The sequence below is a fragment of the Eublepharis macularius genome, chromosome 11 (genome assembly GCF_028583425.1).
Source record: "Eublepharis macularius isolate TG4126 chromosome 11, MPM_Emac_v1.0, whole genome shotgun sequence".
Lineage (NCBI taxonomy): Eukaryota > Metazoa > Chordata > Lepidosauria > Squamata > Eublepharidae > Eublepharis > Eublepharis macularius.
In genome coordinates, this window is record NC_072800.1 from 46,962,952 (window position 1) to 46,988,233 (window position 25,282).

Here is a 25,282-nt window from a genome sequence, read left to right on the forward strand (position 1 = left end):
TGAAATCAATCAGAAATAAGGAGGAGGTAATCTTGGTAGGGTCTGCTCTGGCAGTCTCTTTGCTACTATTACTACCTCTTGTCCCTTTAGTCCAGTTCGATATAGTGGCTTAATCCAGAGGGCTCTATGCAATTGGTTCTATGCAATGGACTCTGAGACCCCCCCCCCCTTAAGATCTGGGAGCCTACAGTGGCAACAGCAATTAACAGTGGCTTGCTGTGGCTGAAAAATATATCATCATGATCATGCGAACCACTGCTAGGATGCTGGACATGAAAGAAAATACACAGTTACTATGTCTATCTGGCAACAGTTGGGACTTAATCCTGTGATGGCTATGTGCTGCTTTGCTGACCTTGTGAAGAACAGTAATTTTTCAGTTAATTTATTTTCATTCCTTGGTGTCACCAAGAAGCCCTTTTGTTTTAAATGTTCTCTGTTAAGTGTCAAGGCTAGAAATTAAAGGCTATTTGTTATAGGATGCCACTGAATGAACTGAGACAAGTTTCCTAAGTGTAGCTTGTATATGAAGTGGTTCCTGAACGGGGAGGGGAGGGGATGTTAACACTGAAATCTGTACATATTTTTTGCAAATAAATAATTGAAACATGCCTATTTTGGATTCAAACTTTTAAATGTCAAACAAAAGTTCACCAGTAATTAGCCCTCCTTCTGCAAGTGAGGTAACATAAGTACAACCAAGAAAGCTGGGATTCTTTTTAAGTGGGGGTCTTGCTATTGGCAACGGCACCTTCTGGGTAGGGTAATTGCAACAATCCTGTCATACTGTTTTGTAGCGTGACTGTCAAGTAAGAAACCAAACACTACATAACACATAATTTGTAATATCTATAATATCATTTTTTCTGAATTTGCCTTCATTTTACCTCTCTTACTATAGGATTGATTTATATATCATTTCACTGCTACACTCTCAGGAAAATCTAAGATGGTACCCCAGATATAAGGAGCCAGTTTGCCATGGTAGCTCTCATTTTTAGCTGATATAAAGATCTGAGCTATAGAAGAAAATGAGAAAGAAGAATCAGGGTTCAGTTACTGAAAATAAAGGTGACAGGACTCAGATTCGTATAGACTAACTATAGATTCTCCAGTTCAGATTGCCTGGACTCTGCTGTCACGTACATTGAGTATACTTGTGCTTACACAGTGGCTAGAGGGATCACAATATAAATAATCTGATCTATTCCATTTTGGGGCTAAACTCTGGTGAATCAGGATGGAAATTAATGCTAGAAAAAGGAAAAACAAGATTGCATCTGATTAAAACAAAGTTCTGTCTATAGCGAGTTTACATAGAGACAAAAGTGACTTTGAAGCTACTGCCGATGCTTTCAAAAACAAAACAGTGTGCTCATTCAGCTGCCCTTTGCCACTTGTTCGATACAGAAGTAAGCAACTTTGGGAATTCTTTACTTTAGTAACATGAGAAAGTAATAAGACCTTATCATTTTACTGTAATTAGTGATTCACCTATTATCTTTAACTAAAGGCACATTATATTCAGATTAATTTAACTACTGTTTCCGATTTTTACTAGCTGCTGAATTAGTAAACCAGCCCTTGCAGCTTTTCAAAGCTAAGCAGATTTCTTTCACCTGAAACATAGTAAACATATGGTTAAAAAAAATTAGCCCTGAGCTTCACCTCCTTTCTGTCATAGCAGCACATTGGAAAGAACATGTTTCAAATGCCGACTATTTTTTGGCAGCGTAGGGTGTCTCTTGTGTATGAATGAGACAGAGACAGATAAACAAAGCCAGCTTTAGAACTGCTTTTACAAACAGAGCCCTAAATTAGTTTTTAAAAGCAATTAATGGTTTTACCCTAATTGCAGAATGATACAAAAATTGATGTACATGGTCGATACCATCTGGGGAGGCAATTCATTCACATGCAAACTGAGATTCTGGGCATTCAAAAAAATTAACAACTGTATGCAAAGTAAAGGAGATGCAATCTCATGTCAAATGATTTCTTCATTAATAATTCTACATAAACTTTAAATTGTACCATAGCATACTTCAAATGATAGCTTATACAACAATTTTACAAATAATTCAGTACATACTCTCTTCCATAGTATTTTGGTCTGTTCTCCACCTAAATATAAACAAATAAACAAAAATAAAAGATCATGAATAACAAAGTTAAATGTAAATTAATAGCATTAAAAGTTAACACTGAAGCTGGTAGAAGAACAGAAGGAATATTTTTCCAAATTCCAGGTCCCAACTTGTGGTTTGATGCAATGGAATATATGTGCACAATTATGCCCTCTGTGGAAATAAATGGGAAGCCCATGTAAGTGGGTATACTCTGAATGCACTGGAATCCTAGATCGCTAGATCTGGGCAATTCACTACAACCATTATAGCAAACACATCAAACCATTTTTTAAAAAAATGAAATGAGGTTCACCTACAGATGAGATGGTAGATCAAGGGTCTCTAGCAGCTAGCTTATAAACTACCAGTAGCTCACTAGCTGCTGCAGAGTAGCTCATGTGCCCCCTAGAAGACCCAAGAAAAGATGTAGAAAACATCGGTTTTACTGGGCTTTAAAAAAAACTTCATTCCATAGGATTTGTCTTTGTACTCCTTATCTGATTGCTAATGCTGAAATACTTTAATCTTAACTGATACACTGTGATATGCAGTGTGTTCAACAGGGATTTAGCTAAGTGTTCATAGGGTTGTCCCATAACCAAGCTACCAACAATGTACATAAATTTGCTTTGGCTTGCTTTAATTGTTTAATTGCCTTTTCATTAAAATCACTGATTTGTTACACCATCTTGATTTTGCTTCTCATTGTCAGTTTTGCCTTTCACAACCCAAACAAAACAAAGAAATTGTTATTGTTTCGGAGTAACTTACTTACAATGTGCATCAAACGCTACTTATTGAATTTATGGAAAGTATGAATTCTAAGGAATACTTTAAAAACTGAAAAGAACAATTAAAAACAAAACAATACTTTTATCTGCAAACCAGCTTCTTAAAAAGGCAGAATTTAATAGACTGGCAACCTACTTCCAATAAAGTGCACTTCAGACTGCTCCTAAGGAAGCAAACTATCAAGAACTTGCTATTCATTTTACTGAAATTAGTGGTGTTTTCATAGCAACAATGCCTGCCGGATTTCATCATTTATCAGGAGAATGCAATGGGGAAATTGTGAATGCCACATTTACCACTGAAAATTTAATTTGGAGTTTATAAGCAAACACATGCTGGGCCAGCAGGGGGCAGTTCCTTACAAAGTTCGACACATCGTGTTTTTCTGCAATGCTGGTCTAATATTTGGAGAATAAATCTGGCTATTATATTTTAAATGTCTTTAATTTAAATACTTATTGCTGAAGTGTTCAATGATGGTCTGAAATTATGGATGAATTCGTAAGATGTTCTTTATCCTTAAAGTTTCAAAAAGGCTTTTTTCACCTGGTTGGTAGTAAGATCTTGATATCTTTATATTTCAATAAGGCTCACAATCCCAACTTGCAACCCAAATAGCAACAATGGAACATTTTTGCACTGGCTAGTGTCTATTTCTTTGCTGTATTTTTAATCCTACTCTCCCTTCAAGGATCTCAGGGCAACATTTTAGCATCACCATAACCTGACTATAATGTTAAGAATGACTGTTTTTGCAGAGATTCTGGCATGGCCAAGATCAGGACAGCACATCTTATAGTAATATAAATGTTCAGAATATTTGAAAATTTTGCCTGCCAAAAAATCCATCCTGAGTGAGAAACTTTGAGAAAATTTACAGTACACTATTGAAGGATGGACAGATTGTTAGATCAACTGTGGCTAAATAAATAGGTACAAACATAACCTCCAGCATAAGCGTGAGATGTTGCCCTGGGGTTGTAATCCTTCTCAATCAGAATTATATAGAAGGATATTCCACTGAAAACATTTGTCAATTACTTCAGGATCATGATATGAACCTTTGCTGCGTCAGTAAATGTATATATTCCTTCTCCTTGGATAATACGCTACAGTGCACACAGATCCTTTGTCAGCAAGGTTAACACTACTACAAGAGAATGTTATGACAGTGAACAATAGAAACTTCCCAGAAATCTACTGTGACTAATGCATGTGGGAAGAATATGTCCCAAAGTCATAATTTCCCATCTGAAGCAAATAATCTGCACCCAAATCACAGTGAATTGATATAATGATTTCCTGAAGTTCCTAAAGGCTTCCTGGTACTAAACTGAACTAAAAGAATTTGTTTTATATATATATGCTACTTTTTCATACATTGATGTAATATACACTAAAAAAGCAGGTAGTTTTCCAAAATGAAAGGAATATCTAAGGAAATCTTTAGTTCTTAATTCCATTGTAGCCCTATGGTGGGCTAAAAGGTCCCAACCTTATAGGCCAAGTCATTCCCCAATTCAGTAATAGATATAGAGTTAAACATGTAATTTATTAATTTAAAATGCTGTTGTGTCTACCCAATTTGGTTCTTGAGGTAAGCTTACAATTTTACAAGACAGAATTTTTTAATCATAAAAAACTAAAAATTCAGTAGCATTAAAAACACCCTGAAAAGACTACAAGCAGAAAGCACTAAAAGCAGGTAACAAAAAGAGTTGAGGTTACTATCAGTGGAGGGCAGGAACAAGGAAAGAACCAGCAAAATCAAGCAACCCACTATCAATAAGATGAGAACTCCTCCTTAGCTGAGCTCTGCTGGTCATCAGCATTTGAATCCATTAAGACAGAGAATTCTCGGTGTTATCGATACCAGGTTACCTCTGCAAAACCAGGTCTATGGATTCTTTGGTGTTTTACTATACAGACCTTATTTACTTTAAGGAAAAAAAGAGTTACACCCAAACAAATGCACACCCTTTTTTCTTCCTATATTCCAGATGCTCTTCCTTGGCATTAGCTAATCTTCCAATCATTGTGTGGTGGCTGTGTGCTGCAGCCCAATGGATAATTCAATACAATGCCTCCATTCATCGCTCCTTTCCCTGACTGTGAACTGACTCCCAAACTGGGGGGAGGGGGGAGAGAAGCCTCTCTCTCTCCTCCATTTGATCCTCACAGCAACCCTGTGAAGTAGGTTAGGCTGAGACTGTGTGACGGGTCAAAGATCCCCCAGCAGACTTCTGTGGCTGAGTTGGGATTCAAGCCTGGCTCTCCCAGATCCCAACCCAACAATCTGACTACACCATATATAAGGTATCACAAAGGCTATCTTAGGGCAGCTGAATGCAAAGATGTGTTCAATACTGCTAAGCCAGGCCTAATATACAATATTCATATAGCAGTTTGTTGGTAAAATTAGCAGTGTTCAAGCAGCTGTCACTTTGCACATGAAAGTTGCTTCTGGGGTTGCTGACTGGCCTGAAGAAAAATGTTCCACTATATTAACAGAGCCTTCATACATGCAAACGTGCAGCTGAAGTGGCATGAAGATAAATACAAACCCACCGCACTTCCATTACAGGACCAGAGCATTTCCCCCAAGCCATGCCAGTTGGTAATCCAAGTTGCATGTAATTAATTTACTAATTTGTTAAATGTTGCCCATCATCAGACCCTAGCTTAAACAGCCTTTCAAAAAAACCAATTATATTTTGAAATTCTGAAAATGGTTTCATGGGGGGAGGAGTTAAGGAAGCCTGTAAATTTAAGCAAACACCAAAGTGCATCTCAAAGGCAACAGATGCAATAAGCATTCTATTATTAAAGAACAAAGAGTCTTCTAATGCCTCAGAAGCTAAATAATATATACTTTAGCTCCAATATAAATGGATTTAAAACTCTTATGTTTCATAAAGTATAGAATGTATTGTATGAAGATAAAAGGTTGCCCTCTGCTAGCATTGTCTATATAGCAACATTTTGATCACTGCTTTTTCATTCTTCTGGAATGGCCTACCCAAGTGGGTGGAGAGGATGCCTTCACTTGCTGCTTTTCAAAGGGCATGTATGACTGTTTTGTTCTAGAGGCATTTGGTGGAGGCTAGGGCTACCAGGCTTCCTGCTATAGTGTTCTCTCCGGAAGTGACATCCTGCCATCACTCCAATGGTGCCCGCCCCGTGTCCCTGCACCCTAAATCTCCTGCCATTAGTGGGCAGTAAACAGTTGTGGCAGATTGGGCTGCATTTTAAACTGTATATTGTTTAAGCTGTGTATTGTTTTTATTTTGTTATTTGTTGCCTTAAGTCTCGAGGAAACAGGCAGGTTATAAATATTTAAATAAATAAATATTATTTCAATAAATAAATATTATTTCAGAGCATTTAGCAGAATTTTTTCAGAATATTCTTAATATTTCTCTGCAGCTTCAAATTGTAGAGACAATGTTTTATCATTAGTTGAGATCGTCAAGATTTCAAAGAAAGCAACTGATTTTGAAGAAAAAAAATCCAGCGTTTGCAATTTGTATCTTGCGATCACATCTAAAAACTCTTCCTTAGCAACTAGGCTGAACTCCAGATTCCAACTGCTATCAGTTGGATTTATCAGAGAAAGAGCAGGAAACAGTTGGCTGAGTATTTACTCCCCCCCACCACTCAAGAACATTTTTATTGAATTGGTGACAAGTATTGTCTTTTGAATCCATAAGCTGTTTTGGGAGTCAAGTTTTAGTTGAAAAGTGGGATAAAATCACTTTCAGTTATTAAAAGTGAACAGTGTACAAAAATTACTAGAAGTGAAGTAAAACAAGGGAAAAGGCAAATATGCGTATTTATGAAGCTTTCAGCTTTTTTATGCTCTCATCTGAGCATTAAGTGTAGCTGTCCTGCTTCCCAATGAAGAAAACTCTTAATGAGAAGCAAGAAGTTGAATTCTGGCTAGTGAGAGAGATTTGTTGTGGGGAGGTAGAGGGCGAGAAAAAGGGAGCAAGTATTTGGGGAATGAAAATGCCAGAAACAGAAGCATGGAGAAAAGTCTGTGGAGGGAGGGAAGGGATACCAGTCTGAATTTTTCCTGTTCCTTCCAGTATCTGATTGCCACTCAAGAGGAGTCAACGTGAAGAACGTCTAGGACACCAAGAGGACAGGACAGCCCCCATATTTCTATTTGCACCCCTTTCCTCAGGATTGCCTTTCTCTATTTGTGTTTCCCTTTATATTCTTCTTGTTCCCAATCTCTGCCTATGCAATTGTTCCAAGGGCTAGTCCTGTCTTTTTTTTTGATACAATATAACTAAGCACTTCTGAATAGCTGGTTTAAGCGGATGAATTTTCCTATCTAATCTTCCACATCACTACTTGTAGTAATTATTGTGTACTGGTATCTTATAGGGCAAGCTCTTGTCCTTGGGCTCCAGGTCCCACTCTAGCAGGAGCAAGTGGCGGGGTGTGATGCTGCATGAAGATGTGCAATATTGTGACACCATTTCCAATTGGTACCTGAAAATGATGTCATGACACTCTAGGAATTCACACATCTTTATGGTAAAAACAGAGATGAACAAATTCCTAGACTTCCAAGGTATAAACCAGAAATGAAGTCACACAATTGTGCAACATAGCTTCTTGAAAGGCTTCCATTGCTGGCAACCCTAAGAATCTATCAAATGCTAAAGTAATAATAAAATAATAATAATAATTTTGATAATAAAAATGGACCTTGTTTTTAAAACACAAAAAACATTTGTACATAAATATCAAAATGATACAAAAGGAAAATAGTGAATGAGAATCAAAATGTGATCAAACAGTTTGTTTCATCTGTCTAAAATGGAAGTCTTGAGGTGAAGAAGAAAGCCAAAAAAGTTTGATGGAATAAATTAAATGCACCTAACTGTGCAATTTTAAACAGAAGACAGTCTTTCTCTGTGGTGGCCCCTACCCTGTGGATTGGCCTGCCTGAGGTCAGGAGAGCCCCCACTCTTCTGGATTTCTGCAAATGATGCAAAACTGAATTATTCAAAAAGACTTTTTTACTCAGATAGGAGGGGTGTATTGTAGGGAGGGGATCTCAGATGATCCATTAATGAGTTAGGAACCATAGACTTTACCACTATGTTGTATTGGATTCCTGCTAATGCTGTGTTTTTGTGAACTTTTATCTATTTACCCTATGGAAATGTTCTTGATATTGACTGTACTAATTTCATGTATCTAATGAGCTCTGGCTCACAAAAGCTTTTGCCATTTGTTAATCTTTAAAGGGCCGCAAAGGATCTGGCTGCAGCAGACTAACATGCCCGGAAGTTTCCCAGGATTGTTTCACTAAGGATGGAAATCAAACATTAAAGATTTTATCTAGGATTTTGTAACTGGGAAGAGGCAGTCATCTTTACCAGTTGTTGGTAACTGGTGATCATTTTACAGCCACACAACATTTTTTCATCCACACCCATCTATATTGCTTAATCATCTAATCTGGTAATTACGGGAAAATTTAAGGAGTGCATTAGAGAGCTGTACAAAGTCCAGAACACAGCTATTGACATAGACAGAGTACAGGGAGAGAAAGAGGAATGACAAAACCTAAGTCACATTGCAACAAGAAATGATATAAAGGTAAGAGCAATTATACTAAAGGAGCCTTGGGCACTGCAATAGTTGCAAAGATATAGATATGATAGAAACTTGGTGGAAAATAGAAATGAAGAGGACATTAGACTTGGGAGATGAGAAGCTGGCTGCACAGAAACGAAGATGACCTTGATTTTCCCTGTCAAATTCTGTGTATTCCCAAGAGAAACATGCCATACTTTAAAGTCACTGGCTTACTGCAATGATAATCTTCCATTCTCTTATCTTTTGAAATCTCACACATAGATTCTCCTATATGTGAAATTTCATGTAAGGTAACGGAGTTTAAAATTTAATTTCAGTGTATATGTACTGTTAAGCTTTCCATTGCAAAAAGCCATTCTAATGTGATTGTGTGCATGGATCAGGAAGCTCAAAACCAAAAAAACCCAAAAATTGGACTGAGTTTCACATGTGTATACAACTTAACTAGTGGCATAAAACAAATACCATCTGCGAAAGAAATGGAAAGCTGCAGGAACAGCAAACTGAGTAGGAATTTATAAAATCAAAAAATCAAAATGAATGAATGATGGATAACAAAATACATGCTGTTCTGTGACCAGAAGCAGGTAAATCAGAGTACCAAACACATGGGGTAGGATGGGATCAATTCAGTCGAAGGGCATTTTAGAAGCATCCACAAACAGGGATAATTAGATAGGATTACATTGCAATGCTGAGCAGGCTTACATCCTTCTAATTCCAATGAAATCAATGGGCTTAGAAGGGTGGAACTCTGCTTAGGACTGCGGTGCCAAACTTGTACAATTATGGTAGGAAGAGGGAAAACGAGCACTGAAAAACTTGCAAAATGATTTGATAGGATCTCTTGGTCTTCAAAAACTAACTATTCGATCTTGCAGATTGTACTGTGCCCTTTCTTCACAAGACAACAAACAAGGCATGCAAATAAAACATCAAGCTGAACTGGAAACAACAGTTCAAAGCTCTCCAGAATCTTCAAAACTCAGCAAATTAAAATTGCAACACATATGGATTCACAGAAGCTCATAGCATTCCTTATGTGAGCTAATTCAAGGTGTACTACTAACTACATATTTGTTTTTTTTAAATCCTGATCTGTGTCCAGTCTTCAATTGTATCAAAGTAAAACAAAGATATGGTTCCTTATTTCCAGTTTCTACTGTGGGACCTTTTCATCTATCTCAGAGCCACAGTTGAAGATATAGGCTAAGTTTTAAACATTTTTACACTCCAGTTTTTGCCTGCCAGCCACACTTTTACCTCCTTTTTTCCTATTTTACATTGATCTTCTGATAAGAAAAGTGATCTAGGATGATGGTATAAGCACAGAAACTGATTACAACTCCCCCCCACACACGTTTTATAGAACCCATTGCAGAAACATCCTTTCCCATCCCTTTTAAACCTTTCATTTCTATTTGACATCAGTCCCTTTTAACTTAGCCAGACATGATATTTGCATTGCATTAACTTTCCTTCTTATAGGGTCTTTCATCTAGGCTTATTTTACAAATAAATTGCCAACACGTGTGATGTTACTTATGCTGCAACCTAGCTTAATTTCTCACTATTTGTATATAGCTGAAATGCTGTGCTCAGTTGCATGGAAGCTTCCTTGACTTCACTTAGTGTAGGACTACTGCTGAGATCATTAAAGTAAGACACTTCAGAATATTGCTGTCATTTAATTGAAAGCCATTTTCATCTCTTGCATAGAAATTTTAGAACCATTTTAGTTTGTCAGATTGCTCACTGAGTCACATTCTTCAGAAGGTAGTAATTCAGGATCACTTCTTATGCTAACTTTTCATAAAGATAAATGGCAGGAGAATTCTTAGATATGTCTTTGTAGCTTGCAGGCTTGTGCTTCAGACATACTTAACCAATCATTTTCCAGGTCCACATGTACTATTTGTAAGACACATCAAAATTAGGGGTATTGAGGAGACTTGTTGCTCTGGAATCTGATTTATTGCCTCTTGCTTTAACAGCCCCTGGCATGCATCAACTTGAAATCTGATTCATCTTTGCCTGCCAGAAGATCTACCATATATTGGCATGAATCATGACTTGAGAAATCTGTTTTTTTCATCTTTTTAGATTGTAACATCTGGCCTAATTAAGAGTTCTGGTGAACTTGAAAGCCTGCACACTATAATGTGTCATTGGGTTCCCCCTCCCCAGGTATTATATAGAGTATGTTCTTGTCTACTTCTGTACTTTTTGGCTGTAAGCAACGTATCTGTCCAACAGCATCAAAGATGGATCTTTGGCAGCCATCCAGATACTTCTTTCCTTATAGTCCTCTAAGGAAGCAACATGAAAAGTGCAAATTGTGGTTCTCTAGACTCCTACACTAAGGATACACACAGAGTAAACCAACAGAGATACATTGGCATCTGTTAGTAAGGCAAGTGGGGCAGTTATGTTCCAATATGTTCTGCAGGGCTGGCAATCCCCAGGATACTGTGTGTGTGTGTGTGGCACTTATATAAACAGCATCCAGCAATACCACAACATAACTTCTGGATGCATAACGGGAAATAACATCACCACATCCTGCAATACTCTAGCATTCACCTGAAACTCTATGGTAAAACCACAAAATTTCAGGTAAATCCTAGCGCGTCCCGTAGCAATAAGACATCACTTCTAGTTATGAAGCTGGAAGTGACATCATGGCATTTTGGACCTCTGTTCATCCCACTCTTCTCCTCCACCTTCCTATCAAGTGGTGGTGGGAGATGGAGGCTGAGAGCAGGAGGTTTCCCACCAAAGCAGGCAACCTGGCATGCCTAATACTGTGTGATTTTAATATGGATAGCATACTGTTCCTAAGCACATATAATAATGTTGAGATAAGGTAAGGACCAAATGAGATACTGATGAGGCATCTTCAGCTCTACTCTAAATCATATCAGCTTTGTCCAGTCCCTCACCATATAACAACTTCATGAGACATCTTTGTGATGTAACTGGTATGGGTGGCTATTTTGATCATAGCAGTTCCCCCACTCTGCAGTAACAATTAAAGATCTTCCTACCAGACTGGAGACTATCTCAACCTAATCACATGATGGAATAAAAACGTTGTAGGAGTGAATCTTTAAAGGGTGATGATGAATGGAACTAATTCAAAGAGATATCCAGAATTATAGTCACACTAATGCTGTGGGCACTTCTCAAAGCTATGCCTTGTAAATGTATATTCTCTTTACTCCTAATTTTCAGCAATGTAGACTTTTAAATGTCTATGCTTACTATGATATTTTATTAATAAAAGAAGGTAGGCTTGGAATTCCTGTCCTGAAGCAAAAGATATGCTAGAGTAATGTAAATTAGGGGAGGGGGGGAGATAAGACATAATTTTACTAATGGAAATAAGTAATTACCTGCTGCCTTCTACAGTATATAATACACATTTTAGTGATAGTTTCGTTTATAGCATATTGAATAAAATTCCTATCCATAAGCAGAAAGTTATATTGCTATCTTTAAGTAGAAAGAGTAATAGACAAATTTGGCCTTCAGTGAACAATGTGTGTGTGTGTGTGTGTGTGTGTGTGTGTGAGAGAGAGAGAGAGAGAGAGAGAGAGAGAGAGAGAGAGGTCATCAAGTCACAAATAATTACTTTTAGAAATGCAGGAGTCGATGGGCAGGTGAATGGGGGAAGCATATTTTTGAAAGCAAATTAATTGAAGCTTATGGAATTAGGACATTACATTATATGAATGACAGAAAATGAGCTTGATCTATATTCCCTTCATCTTAATCTCTGTCAAAAGGTTTCTTGCTACACGATATATTTAACATGGCAATAATTCTCAGTATAGTTCCCATTGCTGCTGTGAATGTGGTACCAACAGATCACCCCACAAAACAGCTTCTTTCCACACTTTTCTTGCCTGAGAAACAGGCCAACAGCAGCTATTCCTCCCACCCCTCTAATAAAGGGCTTTTAAAAGGTTAATTGATACATTACTATAGCATTACATTATAATGATCTATTGACGCAATCAACCAGAACCTCTGAATTCCAAGCTTTTATTTTTAAAAAGGTACATGCCTTGGTTACAGCTAGATTAGATTACTGGAATGCATTCTACTTGGTGCTGACCTTGAAAAGTGTTCAGCACCTTCAATTCCTGCAGAATGCAGCAGTGGGTCAGAGGAACATATCACTCCAGTCTGTTTCTTGGCACAATTTAAGATGTTGGTGCTGACATTTAAAGCCCTATACAGTTGGACCTACATAACCTACTCCCATAGGAACCTTCCCAATCACTGCAGTCATCGTCAGAGGCCCTGCTTCGGTGCCCCCATTTCTGAGATTAGGCAGGTGGCAATCTTGGGGAGGGCCTTCTCCACAGTGAAAACAAAACTCTAGAAGCCTCTCTCTCCAGGGAGATTTGCCTGTCCCCTTCAGCTACTGCCTTCTGCCAGCAGATGGAGACTTTTTGTTTTGTTTGGCATTCCCTCTGCAATCCCACCTCTCTCCCCAATGTTTTCACTGTTGTTTTTATCTTCTGAATTTATTTTAAGTTCTGGTTTTAAATTTTTTTAATGGTCTATTTATGTGTTGGTTTTAATGGCTTTTAAAATATTTTAATTTTAAGTGTGTTAGCTGTCTGGGTGGCCTTGTAAGGATAGAAAGGCAGGGTAAATTTTTTCGTTAATACTCTTCCTCCTCCTCCTCCTCCTCTTCATTGCAGGCAAATAAGGAGTTCCATTTGGATGCAATGTTTCTCTTAATTTTAGTTCCTCCATACCAGATTGCACAGGAATGGATCTACATCTAGATAATAAACAGCACAATTTCCTTGGGGAAATGGCCATTTAAATACAACCCAAACGAACCAGTAGACCAGTTCATGGAAGTTTGTGGAAACCAGCTTCCATAAACCACTGGTTCGCAAGTCGCGACCCACAAACTGGGCTTGTTTGTGGGGTTTTTTGGGTCGTATTCAGGTTCGTGCCCATCTCTAATATACATACCACGCACATATACACACAATCCCTGGAGACCAAACTGTTTGGTTATATACAGATTTGTTTTTCTTGCATCTGTGCCATATCTGCATGTTTAATTAAGCCATTTATCTAGTGAGAAAACATTTAAGACTGGCTCATGTGACATCATCTGGGTTAATGATGTCATTCTTCCCCAGTTTCTGCAATGTTTTGCATAAAAGGGCATGCTTTTGATAACCGCTTGTCTTCAAGTAGCCATAATTTATATGCTGACTGAAAAGGCAGAAAAATATCAGGCTTTTGGTCTCAAGTGGAAAAAAGATCTGTATTCATATCTCTGCTATGAAGGTCACAAACATCTTGGACTGATCAGTGTTACTCAGCACAGTCTACCTGACAAGTTGTTGTCTGGATACAATAGTGGAAGAGGAAAACTGTATGTGCTTCCCTGAGCTTTATGGAGGCATGGTTGTATAAAAATGTGTTAAATAAGTAAAGGGTAAAAATGTTTATTAGTGGAGCTTTCAAGTTACATTAACTCCTCAGATTTCTAAAATATAGGGAATAACAAGACTGGTAAAAAGATTGAAAGGTTTTGTTTCTAAGCTAATTTGGTTTATCCTTAATAAAACAGATGAGGACTACTGAAACCTATTAACAGCAGGGTCTCAGTTATACCCTTCTAAGTCAATTTTAGTAAAAATGGCTGTCACTGCAAGAGAATTATCCAACTTAAGAGACAGATAAACTAAACCATGCAGCTTTTTTCTGGGAGAAGGCGAAATGAAGATGAGACAAACTATCTCACCTTCTCTCAGAATGATCTGTGGTTAGCCCTTTGTGAGTCTGCATAGAACAAAGAAGAATTACTTACGTAAACAATGCTACCTGATGGATGACTTGCCATAAAATGGCTGAGTGGGAAGGTCTCTTTTCCTTTCACTTGAAACTGTGCTTTTCCCAACAAGCAACCATATTCTTTCACTGTGACAGATAACTGACTTGCTATAGCTTCATTTCAAAGGGCAGGCTGGAACCACCTTTCCAGTAGATCTATTTATCAACAACCACCTGACACATCACAGCCTGCCACTTGAATGAATATTTTCTAGCACATCTGCATTTCTGATGAATGGGTGCAGCAGGTCTGTGCCCTTCATTAAGAAGAGTTTCCATGTTCCTTGCAAGAGCTCTGCAAACATCACTTGGTTGGAACATCTTAGAAAGGAAGTATCTATTTAATAAGGAGGAGTTCACTTTTGCAAGACAAAAAATAAAAATCTGTGGCCAATACAGGATGTGTTGCAAATAGCACCTGACATTCCTAGGGTCCATTTTAAGAATAAATTGGCAAGAACATGCTCTAAGAAATAGGGTATTTAACTGGGAATTGTGGGAAGGCAAACAGGGAAACAGCCAATAATTAAACAGACTTATCAATTTTGTATATTGACTTTATATTTTAGACAGCAGGCAGAGTTTGCATAATTAATTCAACAGTTTTCTGCAATGTTTGTCAAAAACTAACCCTTTTCACAGAACAAATGGGGAGTGTACACCTAAGGGAAAGGCAAGACATTGGCTGCAAAAAATCATATTTCATCTCTAATATGGGTAAACACAAAAATTTGATGAATAAAAACACAAATTCTTGAAATAACGCTGAAAACAACCTCTTGATGACATGAATGCTAAAGATTTATTATTCCATATTAATAGCACATATCAACTGATATTTTCAACAATTCACCTTGTAATTTACGGAAACAAGAGTTTGGATATAAAAAAATCAAATGCAGTACACAGAAAAGGTGAGGATCAAATGTCAACTTATCGCTGACCATTCATTTGACTTAACAAGATGTAGAGAAAGTAGAACTGACCTCTCGAGGGCAAATTATTCTCTTGGGCCGAGGTGCCTCCTGTTGTAACTGATATACTGTCAAATATAAAAACACAACAAATACAAATGTTATTTAGATAATATAAGCCCGATGCTTCAAAGAAACATCAAATGAAAGGGAAATAATGGGATGATGGAAATATTACACAGTGACAAATTTGGAACGTGTATTAGTCAAATCATTTATATGGAAATTAGGCCATAAATTTGTAATTGTTATTAGCACTATTCATTCCAATTTCTCTTGGGAGGTTTATCTACTTATCCTTCAGCCTACTACAAGTGCAGACCTGCAAGATACTGGTACTATGTTAAGCATACCTGATTATATGGCAATGGATTTGACTGTGAGAGTCAAATGGATTTGACTCTCTAGTGATAGCTAGTGATATCACTAGAGAGAGTTTAGACACTTCACTGAACTGAGGTGCCCCGTGCTATTACTGTCGCATTAGCCCTGATCAAGCTCTAATTGGTTGATAACTAAAAACATAATAGAGGGCTAAAAATGGAACTGCTTACTGGTGAGGGTCCAGACCTGTTGGCTCAGTTTTTCTAACTGTAGGTTTTCTACCTAGTTGTGCATCTGTCAAAGGAGATGTGAAACTGAGTACACCAGATTACAAGCAACTTCTGTCTATTTACTTTCCAGATAATTAACCGTTTCAATTTTTGTCTGACAAAGTACTATTTGAGTCACATCTGTTTATTTCATGTATAGCCTGTCTCTCTCACTGAAACTCAAGGCAGATTACAAGATATGAAATACAAAATATCAAAAACAACCTGCGGAGATCTCAAATAAAACAGAACAATGGAATGGGCTAGAACTGAAGAATTGAAAGAGAATGCAAGCAAATAATGGAAAAAAAGTCTAAGGCAACATGGCTAATCTTTTAATACTTTTTAAAAGTTACTTTTTATGTCTGGCATCCTGTAGACAACCTTGACTGTCATGTCAAATCATATATTACAAAAAATTTGATCTGGGGACTTTTCTAAGATATAGCCTCCAAAACTACTAAAGCCTACAAAACTACTTTCTTCAGTGATCATGGTGGGATACCACAAACAGAAATATGTGCCACGGGCAATGACAGCTCTACAATACTACTTTGTAGTCTTTGAAAGCTATTGTCTGTGCACAGTATTTGTTTACTGGAGTTACTAGTTCAGGATGTATGAGTTGGGGGGGGAGAGTAAAAACAGAATATACTAAAATGAAAATGTTGTGCACAAGACCTTTCAATTCAGCTTAATCCTCTCATTGTTACAACCGCTACAAACATACATATAAAGAATACTGAAGAAGGCAAGTGGAAGAGAACAAAAGAAAGAGAATAATGTAAGCATTTATGCAAAGTTGCCCATGGTTGTGACAAACACAGGTAAGTATTTTTAAAATCTCATACACCTCTCCCTTCAACTTTACTTTACTTTTCTGCTCCCTTCTGCTTTTTCTCTGACAGCTATTTACAGCTTCTGCTCTAATGATCTTATGTCAGTAAGTGGGCTGGCCAGTAATACGACAAGTAAATGAAATACATTAGAAAATTACTTTAGTCAGCAAGGTTTTTTATGCATCATGGAGGAAGCAAATCTTTAGGGAATATGTAAGTGATAAAAGGGTTAGCCAAACCTAGTTAGAATTTATTTCAGATGGGAGCATTTGGAAAATAACTCTACTCTATGCATGTTAATATACATGCAGTAAAGATCAAGCAAGAGTGAGTTGATTTGAAGTCACAAATATTTGGGGAAAGGTTCCCAGCTGACACAGAGGAGCTAATATTTTGCATTTATAGTGTATTTTAATTAAATGTTTCAGATTCACTGCACAAGTAAACCTTACAGCCTATTTTAAATGTGAGGATGACACAGTTCCACTCTAAGTCCATTGAAGTCAATGGGTACTACTGTACCATACAGTACTGCACTGTAAGACTGGGCAATCATAGTATGCCTAAAAACATCCAAGGATATCAGAGACCTCCTGCTCATAATTCATTAGCACAATACAAGAGAAGGAATTGAAGAATTAATTTAAATAAGTCTACATAGCCAACTGGAAGAATCTCAACTTTTGAATGACAAAGTAGGAAATATTTATTCATTAAAATGTTTATATTCCACCTCTCAAAGTTTCAAATGGCCAGCAGCAATCAATCAAAACAAGCAATGCCAATTAAAATCCATACAAAACCAAACAACTATAGTATAATAATTGAACAGCCCAAATCATTCACATATTAATGGAGACTAGTGATGACAGAGTATCTTAAATGAAGGGGTGGGGGCGCAGAGTGAGCTTCATGGGGGTGAGTTGGCACTATCCGCACTCAACCTTGCAATAAAGGATGAGTTTAGAATTCATATTAGTCAAGTCATTTATATGGAAATTAGCCAGTGAATTGTAAACTGTGTACTTCATATCAGTTCCGTTCTTCTGAGCCTGTTGGTGTGGAGGACAGGCTAAAAATCGAATAAATAAATAAATAAATATGATTGATAATTTATTCAATATACCTTCAGAGATGTAAAAAAAAGTTCCTATAAATCAGTGGGAGTTGACCAGAATGAACTGTTTTGTTTGGGAACTGCTGCCACAGTTAAGAAAAACAGCAATTGTAATTTTAGCTTGCAAAAAATGAACATGGAAAAAAATAAATCAAGCTTATGCAAAAGAGGGTTTTTTAAGCTCCTGGCATCATATTGGCAAGAACTTTTTTTCTCTCTTTTACTCTTGAAAGTCTTAAAATATAAGCTACATGATCTCATGGTACATAACTGTGTGACCCTAAGCAGAGTTACACTTTTCTTTGACTCCAATACAAATGTTAAATATTGTGTTATTTTTAGGAGGGGAAAGCTCTCAAAGGATATTCGTAGAATAGAGTTGGGCACAAACCAAAATACGAACCAAAATTTGTCATGAACCGGGCCATAGTTCGTGAATGAGTGGTTCGTCAGTGTCTATTTCTGACAAACTGCCGCAAACTTCAGGCCAGTTCATTTGGTTTGTTTTTCAGTTTGTTACTGCAGACAGCCTGGTGCCGATCAATAAGTTTCCTAGCAACGGGAGGGCTGAGCTTTATGCAACCTCAGAAGTGACCTTCTGCTGCCCTGGAAGTGACATTTTCATGAACCAAATGAACCAGTTCGCGAACCAGGGCAAGTTTATGAAAGTTCATGGTTTGTGAAATGCAATGAACCACAAACCACATGGTTCGGTATTTTCCCGGTTCTCTATTCTATTGGAGAATCATAGCAGGATCTGTCCTTCAGTTAAATCTCTCACACTTGCTTCCATTTGCTTTTTAAAAAAAATCTCATCTGATCTTCCAAACCATACTTGATGCCTTTCTTATGTCAGCAGATATCTCTCAAACTCTGACATCCTGCCTCCTCCCAACCCTGGTTTCCAGTTTCTAATACTTACAGTACGATTTCCATATTGGAGGCTGATACTCTTCAGCATCTAGAACAGTAATAAAAGGAAAAATCAATCAACCGGCAGCTCAGTGAATTCACTGACAAAGACTTCAAAACTTACCTGTAAAAATGTTATTGCTTTTCCAGGAGAATGATATGCCTGTTTACAATACAGTGCTATACATGACAGAAGTATATTAATGTCACCAGGAGTGAGAACTTGGGGACCATTTCCCCAAACTGGTAACATGATTCTTTCTCACTAATATCTAAGTAGCTTTATCAATGTTTAAAATAACTGCACAGGGCATTCAAATTATATTTTACTTCATTCAGTATAACTACTAGAATCTGAAAGGATATACTAAAGTACGAATGGAAACTACAGCAGCATATATGAATACAGAAATTAATATTTCTAAGTCAGTTTTGATTACAGAATAACAAGATGGATGGCTTAAACAAAACTAGTTACTATCTAGGAACTATATAATGCACTATACGATTTCTTTTCTTCACAGCCAATAGAGCAGACATTTATTAAGAATAACAAATGACAAAGTCCCCCCCACATCCGCAAAACCAAATTCACTCCAGAGTAGTTTCACTGAGTTAAGGAACGGTCTCCAAACCAGACAAAGTTATTTATGTATGTATGTAAGATGTTTTTATCCTACTTTTTTCTTGTACATAGAACTCAAAGTGGCATAGAAAAGTTAAAATTATAATAAATAAATAACCATTACAATGGTAGACTAAACCCAGTTGCTACTGTAACAAACACTGTAAACCAACCAAATAAGTAAGTGAATAAAGTTCACTCATATGTTCTCAAATGCTCGTTTGTTTTAAGTGTGCTGTGCTCCACTTTCTAAACAGGATAGCTGCTTCCTTTACCATATCTAGTAGACTAATTGGATGTCAGATTAGTTATCTTAATTAGCTGCACTTAAATCCCATTTAAATCAGTGCAACAAGTTAGTCATGAGTAATTTAAGAGAATCAGAGAACAGATACACAGAAAAAGAAAAAAAGCTCTCTAAACTAAGAACTTGCCAATTATTTTGCTGCCAAGGGTTATTTTTAGAATTGTTACAGTCAACCTTGGAGGCAGAGCCCATTAGACACTAGGGAACTTACTCCCAAGTAACGATGTCTAGAATTGCAGTCTTGCATATGACCCTATATGAAAGTTATGCCCAATGGACGAAGTAAGATCACTCCAATATCTTTTGCACACAAAGTATGATGCTACACCAACAGGAAAAAAAATGTCCTGTCCTTGAGTTGGTGGAAGGCTAGTACATCACTATTTACCCCCTATGCTAGTGGGGGACTGCCAGTACAAGGAGAGGGCTGGGGCTATGGTTGGGGAGGACAAAGCTATCCGGAATCCTCTGCTCAATTAAAGATGCTTCTTGTCTAACAATAATATAGGATTATGCCTGAAAAAGTCATGGTGTAAGTTAAAACATTCCTGTTTTTATCAACAGAAAACACGGACAACTTTTCTCCCACCACTTCTGTCTACATTCAAAAGCCACAACATAGGATATAGTTCTGACTTACACTGCAGCCGTTCATGGCATACCACCAACGTAGCCAAAGAACAACCAAACCAAAGAAGACAGATCTCGTATATTGATGTGTATTACGTGGTGGCTAAATCACATTTTCCCCATGAGTACAAACTGTGGAGTAAACAAGTGCCTTTCTATTCAGCTTCAAATTCACACAATGTCTACTGGCTGATGGCTGGGTCCATATGGTCTGTCATGAGTAGAGATGGCAGGGCTGGATCGAGGGGGGCAGGGGGGGTAGTCTGCCCCCAGCGCCGCCAGGGAGGGGGTGCCAGGAGCAGCTGCCAGCAGCACGGGCACCCTCGCAGCCCCCTGGGAGTGCACGGGCAGCCTTGCAGCTGCTGGGAGTGTGTGGGCAGCAGTGCAGGCAGCCTCACAGCCCCCTGCGCTGCCTTTCAACTGCCCCCCAGGAAAGGGGGCGGGTGGCTTGCCACATACCCCGTCCTGCAGGGCAGGCAAAAGGCAGTACGGCCACCCGCGCCATTCGCCCCTGTCCTGCAGGGCAGGCAAAAGGCAGTGTGGCCACCCGCACCATTCGCCTGCCCTGCAGGACAGGGGGCGGCCGGCCGCTCCCTCTCCTGCGGGGCAGGCGAATGGCGCAGGTGGCCTCGCAGCCCCCTGAGCTGCCATTTGCCTGCCCTGCAGGACAGGGGGCATGCAGCAAGCCGGCGCCCCCCTGTCCTGCAGAGCAGGCGAAAGGCAGCGTGGGGGGGGGGGTCTACAAGGCCGCCCATGCCATTTGCCTGCAGGGAGGCGAATGGCGCAGGCGGCTTCCCAGCCCTGCACACTGCCTCCACTGCTCCACCCTACATGATGACATCACCGAAATGATGTCATCACACAGTGCTGGGAGCGCATGCGTGCTGTGCGTGCACGAGGGGCTCAGATTAGGGTTGCCCTGGGTGCCAGCAATCCTAGATCCAGCCCTGAGAGATGGGCATGGACCAGGAAAATGGTGGTTCATGGCAGTTCATGGTTCATGAAAAGCGACAAACCACAAACCACGAACCACCATGAATTTGCCCAGTTTGCAAACCAGTTCATTTGGTTTGTGGTTTGTCACTTCTGGGCCAGCAGCTGCAGTATGTTTCTAGCTGTTTGCATTTGCAAATAGCAAGGAAAGTTTCAAACTTCCTGCCCTGCTGCTTTTTCACCCGATGGGAGGGGGAGGAGGGAACCCCCACCTCCTGCTCCCATTGAGTGAAAAAGCAGGGTGGGAAGTTTGAAAGTAACACATTTCTTGCTGCTTACAAGAGACAAGAAAAGTGTTGCTTTCAAATGCCAGCTGCTTTTCAGCTGATGGGAGGGAGATCCCCCATCAGCTGAAAAAAGCTGCTTTCAAACACTGGCAGCTGAAAAAAGCAACAGGCATTTGAAAGCAGCAACACTTTTCTTGCCATACAAGAAAAATGTCGCTGTTTTCAAACACGGCAGCTTTTTTCAGCTGACAGGAGGGGGATTCTCCTCTCATCAGCTGAAAAAAGCTGCTTTCAAAGTCCTGGCAGCTTTTTTTCAGGGGAGGAGAGAGGGAGGAGGGACCCCCTCCTTTCCCTCCCTCAGCTGAAAAAGGGGGGGGGAGCATTTGAAAGCAGCAACACTTTTCTTGCCACCAAGAAAAGTGTTGCTGCCTTCAAAGTCGGCAGCTTTTTTCAGCTGGCGGAAGGGAGAATTCCCTTCCCATCAGCTGAGAAGCGGCAGGCGTTTGAAAGCAATACTTTCCTTGCTGTTTGCAAACAGCAAGAAAAGTGCTACTTTGAGTTTCAGTGTGCCCCCTAAAGATTCTTGAATCTTTGTGAAGAATACCAAAGCATTTAAATACTCTGCTTTTAAGCATTTAAATACCTTCTTGGAACCCAAGAGGGTGCACGGCTCTAGTGACAAACTAAAAACCGAAACAAATGAACTGGCCTGAAGTTCATCACTGTTCGTCAGAAATGGGCTCTGACAAACCGTTGATTTGTGAACCATAAACTGACTTGGTTCATGACAAACCTTGGTTCGTATTTCGGTTCATGCCCATTTCTAGTCATCATGAGCTTTCTCACTAACCTAAACCTGCTGTGAAACTGTAGTTATAGCTTCTGTTATTTCTTTTTTAAGTAGCCCTTATCTGTTTTTGTCCTGCAAAATTCTAATTCTTTTTACAGAGGCAGCAGTGAATATGTTATATGGTATTTCCTGGATATTACCTGGCTAGAGGTTCTGTCACACAGTGCAAGTTGAACTTTCTGATGTGGAGCAGACTCCTACCTATGCAGGCCTCTATGGTCCCATGAAAGACTAATTCGGGGGACATCATAGAGTTAACCAACCATCACTGCACACAGAATGTTGCCCTCCATGTATGACTAATATGGTGCATGAGCATAATTTCTCTGGGTTGGGTACATTTGGAATGGGACCCTTTTCCTGCTGCCATCTCATCCATATAATCTCATTATTATGAAAAAATAATTAATTTCTGAAACATCATTAATTGTCCAGCTCATGGTAACAGGCTTGCAGCCTGAGCTAGGTATGCCTGGAGCTGGAGTGATCTTAAGCCCATCTGTAAATTATTGCTAATCTGTGGGTGGCAGTGGAATTTTCAGAGATGGTTTGGAAGTGTCTGTTGGTTGCTTCTGTGGCTATTGTGGTGCTCCTATTTCTGTTACTCTGAGTTCACAGGATCACAACCATGATGTGAGCATTAGCCCTGGCATAGCAACCCTTCCCAACTGTAAGAACTCACTGCTCGTGCAAACATATCATGGATTCTCACAACATGGAGAGCATAACAGCCAGCAAAGTGGCATGGCAATAGTAAATAACCAATTCTGATGAGCAGAGAGGGAAGTAATGCAATTTCCATTTTTATTAGTAAGCACTGTCAGCAATATGCAACTGTGTAGATGCTGGACAGTAGAACCCTGTCCATGCATGACCAGTGAGTCGTCTCATGCCTGCACAATGCGAATTTCACTGTCCTACCTCTAATGCAACATCCGCTGGCAAGGGAGTGGTGCTTGTCTTCTCAGCAGCAGGCCCCATTTACTCCTGCTATACGGCCTGTCATGGCACCATATACAAGGGTTGTGATTAATATAATAATAAAATCAAGTAGATTGATGATGCAATCTGCATAAAATATGCAAGTTAATTAAAATAATTTGATGTTTTCTCATCTCCTCCATTATTTATGGAAATAAAATTCAAGCACATTTCTTGAGCTCACATATATACATGTGCATTTTATATACCTGCGTGTAAGATCTATTTACTAGAAATGTTAATGATTAACTGTAGAGTGCTGTTTTTAAAATGAGACTTTGTATAAGGCAATAAACAGTATAAATACAGTTGTCACCCACTCCACAATCCTCTGATTACTTACTCCCAAGAAGTCTTATACCAGTAACATGAACAATTGGATGCTATAATTTGCTCTGATATCAGATATCTTGGATTTAATACATATTATAATGTTTTCCCAGTACTGAGAAATCTCATTAATTGGCAAATTGGATCAGCTTTAAATAAATGCTAACTTACCTATATTTCATTAATAATTACAAATGACTTATACAGTAATTTTGATTCCTTCTGGTGTAGCAATCATTAATTCACAGATATGTCCCATTTATTCAATGTCTAGATTCAATATGACTCTGTCAATAGAGACTTACATTTGTCATTATGGATTTTTCTTATTCAGGTAAGTTGCTTGGTGGCATCTTAGCTCCTTTGTTCCATCTTATTTTCTATGTGAAGACAGAAGACTAAAACTGACTTTCCCCCTTAAACCCCAAGGCCATAACACTGGATGCTTATTAAATTACTTTATTAACATCAACTTTGATCATAGTAATTGCATAATCCTTGGCGTAATACATCTGCAAAGACAAATGCACAGACATATTCTAGAGGTAAAGGTTCTGTTTTCCACTATAGTTTTACTGGACTTTTCACAATCTAATTTTGGGAATGAGCCAAGTATGGTTTTATTTTGAGGTCGAAGGAGATAGTTTTGACAATCCCAATATTCCTTAATAGGCCTTGAGTGTCAGGAAATGGTTTTGTTCATTAGGGGTTGGAAGAGACAGCCACCACCATCAACCTCCACAGCTGAAGGGAAGGGGCAGGTGTGTGTCTGCAAACACACACACGCGCACCCCAAAGTAGTAAAGTATTTTGCTACTACAGACTAACAGGGCTAACTCCTCTGGATCACACACCAAAGTATAGCTTTAGATGTTGGTCAGGTTCACAGAGAAGCAGGCAGACTAACTGGAGTTAGTTTTCTCATCAGTAATCAAGGTTTAATCTAGGCTTACGTTCCTGGTTATTGAAGGGAAACTGACTCCAGTACACCCATGCACCTGCTTTTGTACTTCATGGGTAACTGAAGTTAGTGTTAACCATGCTTCTTTGTGTAGGAAGGGAGGAGAAGGAAGGGGCAGGTGTTTATGTAAGTCTGGAACATGGCAGAGTTTGTGCACATTTCCCCTTAATCATGTTGAATCTGAATGCACCTTCTGTGTAAGTGTTGTGTAAGTGTATGACTAGGGGTGTGCAAGCCAAAAATTTTCGGCTATAGCCGAAAGTAGAAAGCCGAAAGAAGATTCTCTATCGTTAAAGCCGAAAGCCGAAACAAGAATCTCTTTCGGCTTTCGACTTTCGGGATTCTTTCGGCATTATTTCGGCATTCTTTCGGCTTTTTTCTATGGGAAAATGCCTCCGTCTTCCAGGACGCCTGGAGGAGGCATTTTCCCACCAAATAAGCCCAAAATTGGTAGGGACCTTCCTCTAACCCTTCTCTAACAACCACCCAAGTTTCAGACAGATTGGACTTTGGGGGGCCATGTTATGGCCCC

General features: G+C 38.9%; 1 protein-coding gene across 1 annotated transcript in view; it reads right to left on the reverse strand.

Moving 5' to 3' along the window:
- Nucleotides 1-25,282, reverse strand: part of CHN2 (chimerin 2) — a 191,928-nt gene that overhangs the window by 94,372 nt on the left and 72,274 nt on the right. Inside the window, exons 2-4 of the mRNA XM_054990757.1 lie at nt 18,857-18,895; nt 15,398-15,453; nt 2,093-2,124 (exon numbers count right to left, since the gene is read on the reverse strand). Of these exons, the coding sequence (XP_054846732.1) occupies nt 2,093-2,124; nt 15,398-15,453; nt 18,857-18,895 (127 nt within the window). The remainder of the gene's footprint in view (nt 1-2,092; nt 2,125-15,397; nt 15,454-18,856; nt 18,896-25,282) is intronic.